General features: G+C 39.0%; 1 protein-coding gene across 1 annotated transcript in view; it reads right to left on the bottom strand.

Annotated features, from left to right (window-relative positions):
* Positions 1 to 14257, bottom strand: part of pdcd4a (programmed cell death 4a) — a 40299-nt gene continuing 26042 nt past the window's right edge. The window contains exons 6-11 of the mRNA XM_061984030.1: positions 14031 to 14128; positions 11286 to 11400; positions 8131 to 8238; positions 4339 to 4449; positions 4111 to 4250; positions 1 to 916 (exon numbers count right to left, since the gene is read on the bottom strand). Of these exons, the coding sequence (XP_061840014.1) occupies positions 865 to 916; positions 4111 to 4250; positions 4339 to 4449; positions 8131 to 8238; positions 11286 to 11400; positions 14031 to 14128 (624 nt within the window). The 3' untranslated portion in view covers positions 1 to 864. The remainder of the gene's footprint in view (positions 917 to 4110; positions 4251 to 4338; positions 4450 to 8130; positions 8239 to 11285; positions 11401 to 14030; positions 14129 to 14257) is intronic.

The raw sequence follows: 14257 nt of genomic DNA on the forward strand, positions 1-14257 counted from the left end.
TTCTTGTGTTGCCTTTTTAATGAATGAAATAACATTTTTTGTACATAAACTTTGGTCAACGAGTAAAACGGATACAGACAGAAAAGCAATGAAGTCTGAATGTTGAACAGAACCAAAAGGCTTTTTGCCAACGCACGGACATGAACAGATTGCATGTTTAAACACTTTCCAGCCTGGTTCTCTCTTGCTTTGCATTTACCTGCTGACTTGCTCATCTCCCCCAGCCTTTTAACACCACACACCCAATGTATTGTCATTTTCAGAACGTTCTTGCAATAAGTGTCCCCTGATGCAAGATATTCAAATCACCGCCCAAACACCTTTTGCTTTGCAAAAAAAAAAAAAAAAAAAATTTACAAGCACTTGATCGAATTTGGGGTTGGAAAAAATACGATGCTTTGATCCTTTTTGGTGAGCTGCATTACAAAGTGCTCACTGACTGGATAGGATGTTTTCTTTTAAGTGCTTTGTCCATTTAATAAAACCTGATAAGTTACATTTGGTGAAGCAATGCAAAAGGAAAAACACCCTTGTTTATCTCCAACACACCCAATAGGTCCGCTTCCCGTCTTTTGAAGCTGTGATTTGAATTATTTACCAGGTACAAAAACGCTGGGTAACAAGAGAGGTGTGAGGGACTCAACCCCCCAAAAATATGATCATTCTTACAAAAAAAAGCTCAAAAAGAGTGATGAACAAGATGAAGGGAAAGGGGAGCTCTTAGGTCTCCTTTCACCAAAAGCTGTGTGATGATGATGATGATGATGTCATCAAGGGAGGAACTTGCAGCCTCCTGTCCAGATTATACACAGAGGTATCCCGTACTACCTCTCCTCCTCCTGAGTTGTGTCTTCATTGCGTGGATTAGTTTTTAATCACGCCTCCGTCGCCTTCGCTTACGAAACGCTTCCGCCCTCTGGTGGAGCAAAATATGAAAAGCATGTTGCAGGAACCTAATGTACTGTACATAGTAAATAAGAGGTTTTACATGATTGGCAACACTAAATTGGCCCTAGAGTGTGAATGTGAGTGTGAATGTTGTCTGTCTATCTGTATTGGCCCTGCGATGAGGTGGCGACTTGTCCAGGGTGTACGCCGCCTTCCGCCTGAATGCAGCTGAGATAGGCTCCAGCACCCCCCCCCCCCCCCCCCCGTCACCCCAAAAGGGACAAGCGGTAGAAAATGAATGATGGACATGATGCAATGATCAAACAGCATGGCTATTATTGTGCATTAGGAGCATTTGTGGGTTAAAAGTCTTTAATCCTTTGTTTTTAGAAAAACTGCTCATCTAGTGGTATGCCAAAAAATCCATCCATCCATCCATTTTCTACCGCTTATTCCCTTCGGGGTTGCGGGGGGCGCTGGAGCCTATCTCAGCTGCAATCGGGCGGAAGGCGGGGTACACCCTGGACAAGTCGCAACCTCATCGCAGGGCCAGCACGGATAGACAGACAACATTCACACTCACATTCACACACTATGGCAAATTTAGTGTTGCCAATCAACTTATCCCCAGGTGCATGTTTTTGGAGGTGGGAGGAAGCCGGAGTACCCGGAGGGAACCCACACAGTCACGGGGAGAACATGCAAACTCCACACAGAAAGATCCCGAGGCCGGAATTGAACTCACGACTACTCAGGACCTTCGTATTGTGAGGCAGACGCACTAAATAATCATTTAAGTAAATATTTAAACACTGACTGTTCAAACTGTGTGTAATGTTACAATGACCAACGATATTAAATATATTTGGTAAATAAACCCTCTGCCTTGTTTTTAATGAATATTTAGACCTGATTTGCTACTGCATTTTAATGTTGGTAATGATGGTGGTACTTGGAGAACTACGTGTTTTCTGAGGTTTAAGAACCACTGGAATACTGTAAGTCTTCAGTCTCAGAGGACGTATTTGTATGGAAAAATGCTTTTTATGTTTATGTCAAACGTGGAATCGAGATAACAGCATTTTTAAGGCATATTTACAGTGTCACACCAAGTTCAGCATGTCCAAAAAGGAGCAGGAAGAAGCACTGTTTATTTAATCCTACTCCTTCTCCGTTTAACAGCTATTACTAATACTTTTGTTAACTTTCTGTATTCAATCTGTAAGATAAATATATGTATATATAATAATGATACATTTACAATTAAAGTCTTTAAGGAGTCATACTCTACATAAACAAATGCATATTTGGCATGTATGACGGTCGCATATAACAGATGTATTTATTTTGATGACAGAATTTACATTTAATATATTTCAAAAAATATGTTTTTTGAATACACCCATCATAATAAATATGTAGTGCTTAGCAAACCTATTGATGCCACTGGTCATCAAAAACAAAAATGTATATTTTAGAAATCTCTCAAAAGCTTGTTTGGCAATAAAGATGTTCATGTTATTCATTTAGGTTTTCGTATTCATTGTGTTTAATTATTCACACATGGTTACCCAAATTATTATATTTTCCCTGGAATTTAGAAATATTCTCATTTGGTCTTCATAAAAAAACTGTAAAATTCACTTATTTATTAACCATAATTTGACAAATTAAACCAGAAATTATAATGTCCTTTTATATTTGCAAAAAGGTTTTTGTTAAAACAATTACTGTTGTTATCATCATCATCATTACAGTTAATATTATCATTAAAAATAATATTGTTCATGTTATTAAAGTGAAGTGAATTATATTTATATAGCGCTTTTCTCTAGTGACTCAAAGCGCTTTTACATAGTGAAACCCAATATCTAAGTTACATTTAAGCCAGTGTGGGTGGCACTGGGAGCAGGTGGGTAAAGTGTCTTGCCCAAGGACACAACGGCAGTGACTAGGATGGCGCAAGCGGGGATCGAACCTGGAACCCTCAAGTTGCTGGCACGACCACTCTACCAACCGAGCTATACCGCCCCATATATTTACTAATTACTAATTATTGTATGCATTAGCACTACAATTATTACAATGAACACTATTATCATAAACAATAATAATAATAATGATATTTTAGTAATAAAATGTAATTTTATTGTTATGTAATAACTATTACAGACAAATAGGTGTTTTTCGTAATTACCATTCCTGTCATAAACCTTACATTTGCTAAGCATTGTGTATATTATTATTGCAGGATTAATTTGATCATACAGGTTTATTGTGATCATTTAGGAAAGATAAATTGTATATTTCAGGTCAAAATGAAAGAATAAAGCAAGATTTCAAACACCACTACTGACATTTTTTTCCCCCACCTATTTTATAGCTTATCATATCTTAACCGACACTGGGTTAATGTTATCAAATAAATAAACTCACACTAGAGATGTCCGATAATATCAGCCTGCCGATATTATCGGCCGATAAATGCGTTAAAATGTAATATCGGAAATTATCGGTATCGGTTTTTTTTAAATTATCGGTATGGTTTTTTTATTTTTTATTAAATCAACATAAAAAAACACAAGATACACTTACAATTAGTGCACCAACCCAAAACCCCTCCCTCCCCCATTCACACAAAAGGGTTGTTTCTTTCTTATTAATATTCTGGTTCCTACATTATATATCAATATATATCAATACAGTCTGCAAGGGATACAGTCCGTAAGCACACATGATTGTGTGTGCTGCTGGTCCACTAATAGTACTAATCTTTAACAGTTAATTTTCATTAATTACTAGTTTCTATGTAACTGTTTTATATTGTTTTACTTTCTTTTTTATTCAAGAAAATGTTTTTAATTTATTTAACTTATTTTATAAAAAAAATTTAAAAGTACCTTATCTTCACCATACCTGGTTGTCCAAATTAGGCATAATAATGTGTTAATTCCACGACTGTATATATCGGTTGATATCGGTATCGGTAATTAAAGAGTTGGACAAAATCGGAATATCGGATATCGGCAAAAAAGCCATTATCGGACATCCCTAACTCATATCCTTCATTCTTTCAAGTGGTCCTTATTGGAAAAAGTGTGGACACTCTTGGTATTAAGTCATGTCATTTGCTCTCCAATTCAGAATTTTTCACGACTAAACTAGCCAAATTCTTAAGTTAAAACGGTGGACTTGTTGGATTTGAATGTAGCAGTGACAAACCTGGAGGGGCAGTCGTCTCTTAGCTGCTTGGTGATAACAGATTCCTGGTAGCAGAGGTCCACAAACGTCTCCATGATGGAGTGGGCGTGTGGAACGTCGAGGTTTATTTCGGGCAGCTCATCGTAGACGCGCTGGAAGCCCTGCGGAGAAGTAAAACGTGTCGAAGAGCGTGTTATTCGATGAGACGCGTTACAGAGCGATTCCATATTCACACAAGAATATACTGACCCTGTTCATCTGGTCCACAGTGATGAGGCCTGTTTTCCAGAAGGACTGCAGCAGCTTTATCATCATATGGCTCGCAGTGTCCCCTTTGGACTCCAGCACCATTACTATAGCCTAAAAAGGCAAAATGTGTGTCATGTGTTGCAGTTCGAGCTTAGCACAAAAGCTGCCACATGCGTTGTTGCTTTATTGATCAGGGATGACATGATGAGGATGTTACTTAAGAGAGGCTGGTTCATGCTAATAAACATAATTTTTTTCATTGTGTAGTGTAACACTCTTATTTATATTCTGTTGCTTTGATGAATCGTTGAATGAGTCTAATAAAAAATATATAAAATCCGGACCACATTGAGTGGCAGCAATTTTAAAAACGCGGACATAGTTTCTACAATAAGTGCACATAAGAGCGGTGGTGTGTGTGTGCGCCGTGATCTGTGTGGCAGCGAATAGCAAAGTGTTACATTTTTAATCTGTATTAATGCACAAATGCGATTTCAATATTATGCATTTATTAGAAAAGAATGAAGGTTATGACAAGCAAAAACATTTTTCATTTCATTCTCCTTCAAATACGCATTCAGACGAAAAAATGTGTTTTGTCCGATAACTCGATTAATCGAACAAACGAATCGATAGATTGTTGACTACTACAATAATCAATAGGTGCAGCCCTAATATCGTGTATAACAAAACTGGTTAGGTTCAACAAAAGTAACATGGGTAATAATTCTAATATAACCCAAACAGATGTTGATTATGAATTAACAAATCCTCCCTTTTCATAAAATTTTTGGGAGAAAATTTTTTTAAAAGACAATATTTATCCATTTTAGTGTCATGTTTTCCACAGAACTTTCCTACAGGTCTTATCTTTGTCCATGGGATGTCAGATGAAACAAAAAATGAGCTGTTTAGCCACAATACCCAGCAATATGTTTGGAGGAGAAAAGGTGAAGACCTTTAATCCCAGGAACACCTTGTTTTGCTGCCAATGGAACTGGTGCTTTACAGAGAGTAAATCGGACAATGAAAAAGGAGGATTACCTCCAAATTCTTCAGGACAACCTAAAATCATCAGCCCGGAGGTTGGGTCTTGGGCGCATTTGGGTGTTCCAACAGAACAATGACCCCAAACACACATTAAAAGTGCTAAAGGAATGGCTAAATCAGGCTAGAATTAAGGTTTTAGAATGGCCTTCCCAAAGCCCTGATTTAAACGTGTGGACAATGCTGAAGAAACAAGTCCATGTCAGAAAACCAACAAATTTAGCTGAACTGCACCAATTTTGTCAAGAGGAGTGGTCAAAAATTCAACCAGAAGCTTGCCAGAAGCTTGTGGATGGCTACCAAAAGCGCCTTATTTCAGTGAAACTTGCCAAGGGACATGTAAGCAAATATTAACATTGCTGTATGTATACTTTTGACCCAGCAGATTTGGTCACATTTTCAGTAGACCCATAATAAACTCATAAAAGAACCAAACTTCATGAATGTCTTTTTGTGACCAACAAGTATGTGCTCAAATCACTTTATCACAAAAAAATAAGAGTTGTAGAAATTATTGGAAACTCTAAGACAGCCATGTCATTATTTTCTTTACAAGTGTATGTAAACTTTTGACCACGACTGTATATCTAATGTATAAGCTGCTTGGCTTGTTTGATGACTCATTGACTTCATTGATTACCCATTCATCACCCATTTTTTACCACTCCCTCTCGGAGTTGTGGAGACATAGTAAAATTATATTTGGATTATATCTGGTGCTAAAAGCTAATTATCTCCAGGTCACTGGTTTTTGAGTGACAGAAAGAAAAGCTCTGACTTTCTTGGAGATGTTTTTTGGCACCACTTGATTGTTTTTTGCATGTACAAACCTCCATATTATTATTACTATTATTATTATTATTGTTATATATTAGGTTGGTCCGATGGCAGTGAAGTCTCATTGAATTGCTACAGTGATGGATGGATGGCTGCTGACCCGTCTCCGCTCGGGATGGTGTCCTGCTGGCCCCACTATGGACTGGACTCTTACTATTATGTTGAATCCACTATGGACTGGACTCTCACAATATTATGTCAGACCCACTCGACATCCATTGCTTTCGGTCTCCCCTAGAGGGGGGGGGGTTACCCACATATGCGGTCCTCTCCAAGGTTTCTCATAGTCATTCACATCGACGTCCCACTGGGGTGAGTTTTTCCTTGCCCTTATGTGGGCTTTGTACCGAGGATGTCGTTGTGGCTTGTGCAGCCCTTTGAGACACTTGTGATTTAGGGCTATATAAATAAACATTGATTGATTGATTGATTGATTGATTGATTGATTGTGTGCCTAAGAAAGGTTACTATTCGAAGCTTCGACTCGGAAGAGTTTGATCTTGCAGTCGAATCGTCGGACAAAGAACCCCGCATACAGACAGTGTGTTGGGAGGATGTTCCAAGATGAGGGACAAAGGGACCGTCATGCTCACCAATGGAATTCATGCGCCCCCTGCATTCATGCATGTGTATGAATCCAAAGAATGCAGAATTGTGCATAAAAATCTTTCACATGAGTACAATCGTTAGACTAAATAAGAAGAGGTTTTTTGTATTTTGTCATTTAAGATACATATCACGGGCAGCACGGTGGAACAGGGGTTATTGCATGTGCCTCACAATACGAAGGTCCTGAATTCAATCCTGGGCTCGGGATCTTTCCGTGTGGAGTTTGCATGTTCTCCCCGTGACTGCGTGGGTTCCCTCCGGGTACTCCGGCTTCCTCCCGCCTCCAAAAACATGCACCTGGGGATAGGTTGATTGGCAACACTAAGTTGGCCCTAGTGTGTGAATGTTGTCTATCTGTGTTGGCCCTTCGATGAGGTGGCGACTTGTCCAGGGTGTACACCGCCTTCCGCCCGAATGCAGCCGAGATAGCTCCAGCACCCCCCGCGTCCCCAAAAGGGACACGCGGTAGCAAATGGATGGATGGAATATACATATCACACTACAAACTGTTAAACGACCTAATGTATTATTCAGGTTATAGTTTGATGTGAAGACCATAAAATGGGGCTAAAATATGGGCAAACATTTTTTTCCCTAAAATTTAGTGGGTCCGGCTTATTATTTTTTTCATTATTTACAAATTATTCATTATTTACCTCAATGGTAATTATAGTCACGTTTTCCATCGCGAAAACAACACATTTACTGGGGGGGCCTTTGCATAGTACTGTATACATTGAGAAGTATTTCAGAGCTACTTCAAATTATTATTCAGAAACACCCACTCCCAAAATTACAGTTACATCGTTAGGCAAAGACGACGCCACACAATGTTCCCGATTTATTTTGGATTGATCAAAATGGGCTCATACATCCGCAAAGGGAGTTTCGTCCCTGCCAAAAAAACACACACCATGTCCTTGGCAGAAAACTGAACAATAGGAATATATTTTTTTCCCTGCTGTTCTGTGCGCCAACATACCAGACACTTGATTAGATACACTGGCGCAATGTAATTTTATCAAACACTAGAAAATGGTCTTTTTGTCGGCTTTGACGGACACCTGTCAGAAAGTTATTGATTACAAAATGAGTTAGTCACTGTGGTAGTAGTTTACAGTGGTGTACAACTGCACCGCATCATACTTCCAACTGCTTCCAACTTTTGGGAGGTCTTATTTACAGTACACGAGAGGACTGAATATTAGAAACGCCAAAGAGCGATCTTGTTAAACTGAAACCTCTATGACTGTGACATTATGGGTTGTTGGTCAGCATGTTAGCCTTGTGTTTTGATACCTCATAGACCAGCTCATGGTGAAAGTGGGGGACCTCCAATTCTCGTAGGCAGCGCTCCGCCTCCGACACGTCTCCTGAGGTCAGGTACTCCTTCAGCAGAAGATTAATCTGACACAAGAAGAAAAGTCATCATCACAGTTGGGAAAGTATGCACGGTCAAACGAGACAGGATGAAATAAATAAATACATCTTTAAAAAATGTCATAAATGTGTTCATAATTAATACTTTTTTAAAATGTATTTAAAATATTTAATTAATTATGTATTTATTTTTTAATTCAATTATTTATTTCACAATTAAATTATTTAATGTTTTAATTAATCAAATCAAATCAACTTTATTTATAAAGCACATTTAAAATTTACCACAGGGGTAGCCAAAGTGCTGTACAATGGGCAGGTTAAAAGATAATACGAGTACCGAGCAAACACAACACAACACAAACAAAACACGATAAAATATAAATAAATAAAATAGAATAAATAAAAACATAAAAACAGGTTCACAGCATGTGTATTATGGGGCGCCATTGCAGGATGGATATCACTCAGTGTTAAAAGCCATGGAATAAAAGTACGTTTTTAAGAGAGATTTAAAAACAGGAAGAGAGGAGGCTTGTCTAATACTCAGAGGTAGGTTGTTCCAGAGATTGGGAGCAGCAACGGCGAAAGCTCTGTCACCTCTAAGCTTCAGCCTTGTGTCAGGGACCGTCAACAGCAGCTGATCGGCTGATCTTAAGGATCGGGTGGGGCAGTAAGGCTGAAGGAGGTCGGAGAGATAGGTTGGCGCGAGGTTGTTTAGACATTTAAAAACAAATAAAAGGAGTTTAAAATTGATTCGATAACGCACAGGGAGCCAGTGAAGGGACGCTAATATAGGGGTGATGTGCTCACGTCTGCGGGTCTGTGTTAGCAGACGAGCAGCAGAGTTCTGCACGAGCTGCAGGCGGGCGAGGGAGGCCTGGCTAATGCCTACATACAGGGCGTTGCAGTAGTCAAGGCGAGTCGAGATAAAAGCGTGGATTAATTTCTCGAGATCATAATTAATAATTTAATGGTTTAATCATTCCACAATTTCCTGAATTATTTCTTTTAATCATTAAACCTGTGTGGCAGCACTTTATTCATTTATTTTCAGACCTATGCAATCATTTGACTAGATTTGTGCCAGTCCCGCCCCCTGACTTTGATGGGTGAGTTTGACAGATAAAATACATTTATGAAGCGCTGCCACACAGATTAATGAAATACATGAATAATTAAACAGTGAAATAATTAAATCATGAATTCATTTATTAAAACATGACACATAAAACATCCATCCATCCATCTATTTTCTGCCGCTTATTCCCTTTTGGGGTCATGGGGGGCGCTGGGGCCTATCTCAGCTACAATCGGGCGGAAGGCGGGGTACACCCTGGACAGGTCGCCACCTCATCGCAGGGCCAACACAGATAGACAGACAACATTCACACTCACATCCACACACTAGGGCCAATTTAGTGTTGCCAATCAACCTATCCCCAGGTGCATGTCTTTGGAGGTGGGAAAAAGCCGGAGTACCCGGAGGGAACCCACGCAGTCACGGGGAGAACATGCAAACTCCACACAAAAAGATCCCGAGCCCGGGATTGAACCCAAGACTACTCAGGACCTTCGTATAGTGAGGCAGATGCACTAACCCCTCCTCCACCGTGCTGCCTATATAATTACATTGTGAATTAGTTAATATTGAAACTATTACTTACATTTTAAAATAATTAAATACATTAAAAAACATATATACATCATACTTGCCAACCCTCCCGATTTTCCCGGGAGACTCCCGAATTTCAGTGCCCCTCCCGAAAATCTCCTGGGGCAACCATTCTCCCAAATTTCTCCCGATTTCCACCCGGACAACAATATTGGGGGCGTGCCTTAAAGGCACTGCCTTTAGCGTCCTCTACAACCTGTGGTCACGTCCGCTTTTCCTACATACTAACAGCATGCTGGCCCAGTCACATAATGTATGCGGCTTTTACACACACATAAGTGAATGCAAAGCATACTTGATCAACAGCCATACAGGTCACACTGAGGGTGGCCGTATAAACAACTTTAACACTGTTACAAATATGCGCCACACTGTGAACCCCCACCAAACAAGAATGACAAACACGTTTCGGGAGAACATCCGCACCGTAACACAACATAAACACAACAGAACAAATACCCAGAACCCCTTGCAGCACTAACTCTTCAGGGACGCTACAATATACAACCCCCGTACCACCAAACCCCGGCCACCTCAACCCCACACCCCCCGCCCCCATCTCCCGAATTCGGAGGTCTCAAGGTTGGCAAGTATGATATACATACACATTATCATTAAACTACATTTAATGACACATTTTTGCATTTTAGTTCAATTTTAATTAATGACATGTAAGCAATTATTTAAATGTGTCTTTATTCATTTAATTCTGCCCCATTTGAAGTGCCCTGATTTTAGGATATACTTTAATTCATCCCACAATGGGGAAATTATGTGGTTGTAGTGCATATTTTTACATACACTAACAAATGTAAAGGAAAGTAGTCTGAGGTGGAGAGTGCAGAAGCTGCAGACATTTAGGTAGTGAAGCAAAGTCAGACACAAAGACACAACTGAGTGCAAACTGTCGACGCACTCTCCTTCCTTAAAAGCTCATCTTCACGGTTGCGTAACCTTCTTCCTTTATTTACTTCGCGAGACAACACCCACATGTGGCTGCATTAAAAATTCCAGAAAATCCATCTTATGAAATAAAATGAGTGAAAAGACAGCCACGGTGTGCAGCCGTATGCATGAATTGTGTGTTTTTGTCAGGCTAATGTGCGCCCCCACGTTGAGAATACACACATCCCTGTGGGGAAGGAGCGCTGCAAAGGCCAGAACGCCTTCTGTTTGTCTTACATAATGTCAACACTAAACTCTGTCAACCAGTCCACACACTTAAGTGTCACCTATGGAGAATATTACGGCTGTTTTGCACCTGTGCAGTGGAACCTGACAAGTTGCACGCCGCTAAGACGATAGTATTTGGTCTTCTGCACACATTTTCTAAAAAAAGGACATGCTTGCATGTTTTTGCCTCACGTTTGATATCAAAATAACACTTTGGTTATCGTACCTCTTTGACGAGATGTTTGACAGGTTTGAGGCCGCCTCCCACTCCCCACACGTTGTCCAGACGCACCATTCCTCTCTTCATGGACAGCAGCACTTCGGCACGGTCCAAAGCCGCTCTGACCGTCACAGAAAATAGGGTTAGTGTCTTTCTTTTTTCTTAAATGTGTGGGGGGGAAAAATAACAGCACTAAACGACATAGTGTCCCTGTGAAACAAAGATTTCCAAAATTAAAATCATTATATATATATATATATATATATATATATATATATATATATACATATATATATATATATATATATATATACATATATAAACAGGTATTTTAAAGCCGTTATGATTTAAAGATTAAAATGTAGCTCTCATTTATAACCGAGTATATTACACAACACAGCAGCAACAGAATCAATGTTTAATGAGCAAACTGCTGAAAGAGCATTTAAGAGAAACTGCACTTTTAAAGAAATGTTGCCTATCATTCACAATTCCTATGCAAGACAAGGACACATGTTTTTTTCCCCAGTGCATTCTAAAACGTAAATAAACGTTAGCAAAAGTCAGCTAACAATGCAGTCAATGGGAGATACTGTATTCCGCCCATAAGGCCTTTTAAAAAAAAAATCCAAAAACCGGCAACAATACTCGTAACCTAAATATTAACCAAGTATTGACAAAGTTGTTATTATAAGCGCTAACGCAGACAATCTATTTTAGCGGCGCATTGATCACAGAGTGTTAACTAGCTCATGCTGCTATATTGGCAGACTAAGCTGCTGCTGCATCGCCTCTGAGTTGATGAAAATTAATTATAGATTATAAATCATGCCTCTCACCTGGCTAGCAAAAGGTTGTAGCCATAAACCGAGAAGTTGGTAAACTTTGACATTTAACTTCTACCCGCAGATGGCGAGAAAGACATGAAAAGACGTTCACTTTACGGCAACTTGTTTTAACCCTGCGTGAGGATTATGATTAATTCTTCACCTGAACGGGAAGATAAAAACATACCATCAGTCGGCATCCCAGTGAGAGCAGACATTGTACAGTAAGTGATTGTTTTATTATGTTCATGTTTGTATTTCTTGTTCAGCACATAGCAATACTGCAGCATTTGTTTTGCGCACAGCTTCTCAAACTTGTAGCTCATCCTCCTTATGTTCAGTCTCAAAAATTTAAGGTTCTGGTTCAATATTTGCCCTAAAGTAGTAGTCGTCTCTCACAAAGTCTGCCGCGATTAGTAGGTTTGTTGTTTAAGGGAAAAAGCAAACATTGTGATATGTCTGTGAAAATGACACGCCGTTGTATGCTTAAAATCGGCAAAATACATAAATATTACATTAATATTAATGTGCTTGTTACTACTTTACATATATACCGTATTTTTCGGACTATAAGTCGCATTTTTTTTCATAGTTTGGCCGGGCTCCAGTGCAACTTATATGTTTTTTTCCTTCTTTATTATGCATTTTCGGCAGGTGCGACTTATACTCCGGTGCGACTTATACTCCGAAAAATACGGTACTTACAGCGTGTATACAAAACGCTGATGGAGGTTTTGGGGTATTTTTTAGGGCGCTTTATAGGCGGAATACAGCTTCTCCTATTGACTCCATTGTTAGCTGACTTTTGCTAGCATTTATTTACAAGTTAGAATGCATTTAAAAAAAACTATGTTAAAATAATGTACCATTTCACACACACTAGGTGTGGTGAAATGATTCTCTGCATTTGACCCATCACCCTTGATCACCCCCTGGGAAGTGAGTTCTTGTCTTACATAAGGATTGTGAATGATAGACAAAAGCCCCCAAAAAATGAAGTTCTCTTTTATTATTTCCGATAGGTTTGGAGTAAAAAACAAAACAAAAAAACAGTACAACAAGATTTACACGCACACCAACAGCTCAGCTCATTAGCGCAACAAATGTTTTAAAGCACATACAAAGGTAGATAAATCCACTGTTTGCTGACCACCCATAATAATTCAAATATAGCTAATGCTTCACAAACATTTTAAAACTTTAAACATTAGGGAGTTGCCTACAGCCACAGTTAGTAATACCGATGTTATTGAGTTGGGTTTGTAATGAAAAAAAGAGTACACATTTAGTTGAGGTTTTTTGGGTTGAAAATACAACATTTGTAATTGATAAAAACAAAAAAAATATAGATTACCCACCTGAGAGAGATTATAGCTGCATAAGGATGTAAAGATAAATTGTAAATAATGCTAAAACGCGGGAATACTCCAGTTAGCATTACCGTTCTGAAAATAAAATGATCATACAACCTTAATTGATAACTGCGCTTTGATAAAATAACAGACCAGTGGTACTACTACTCTAAATGTTAACGTTAATTCAAGAGACATTAACATATTTCCCCACTAAAAAAACGACATACCCCAATCTAAACTTACACAAACACTGTCTGAGCAAGTAAGATATTCAACTGTGCACATCGAACCTACAAGCTGTGCTCTCTTGGAATAGAGTGATCGTTCTATACTCCAAATAATACGGCACAGGTGTGTCTACAGCAGGAAGTGAACTTGACGTGATGTCACATGAACCGGACGTGCAAGGCTCATTTTGACTTTATCCTTAAAAATCATTTTGAAACGTTTGCAAATTCAAAAGAAAGAAGATCGCTATGTTTAAATATGTAATGTTCACATCGTTACATCCCCGAAGCCTGATTCTAAATGTGTATACAAATCATTCACAAGATGAATAAAATGTTCACCTGGCATGCTCACAGTCCACTGTGCCTTTGTAACAGTCCAGGAACGACATGGGAAGGACGTGATCCGCTACGGCTCTGGCTATAAACTGGCCCAACATCTGGTATATGCAAGAAGGGGGAGGGGATAAAGGAAATACCTTTTTTATTATGCAGAAAATACAAGAAAATGCAGTCAAGAAGCTTTATCAATACTGGTTTTCCTACTGCACAGATCGATTCATAAATAT

The sequence above is a fragment of the Nerophis lumbriciformis genome, linkage group LG25 (assembly GCF_033978685.3).
Source record: "Nerophis lumbriciformis linkage group LG25, RoL_Nlum_v2.1, whole genome shotgun sequence".
NCBI classification, from domain to species: domain Eukaryota; kingdom Metazoa; phylum Chordata; class Actinopteri; order Syngnathiformes; family Syngnathidae; genus Nerophis; species Nerophis lumbriciformis.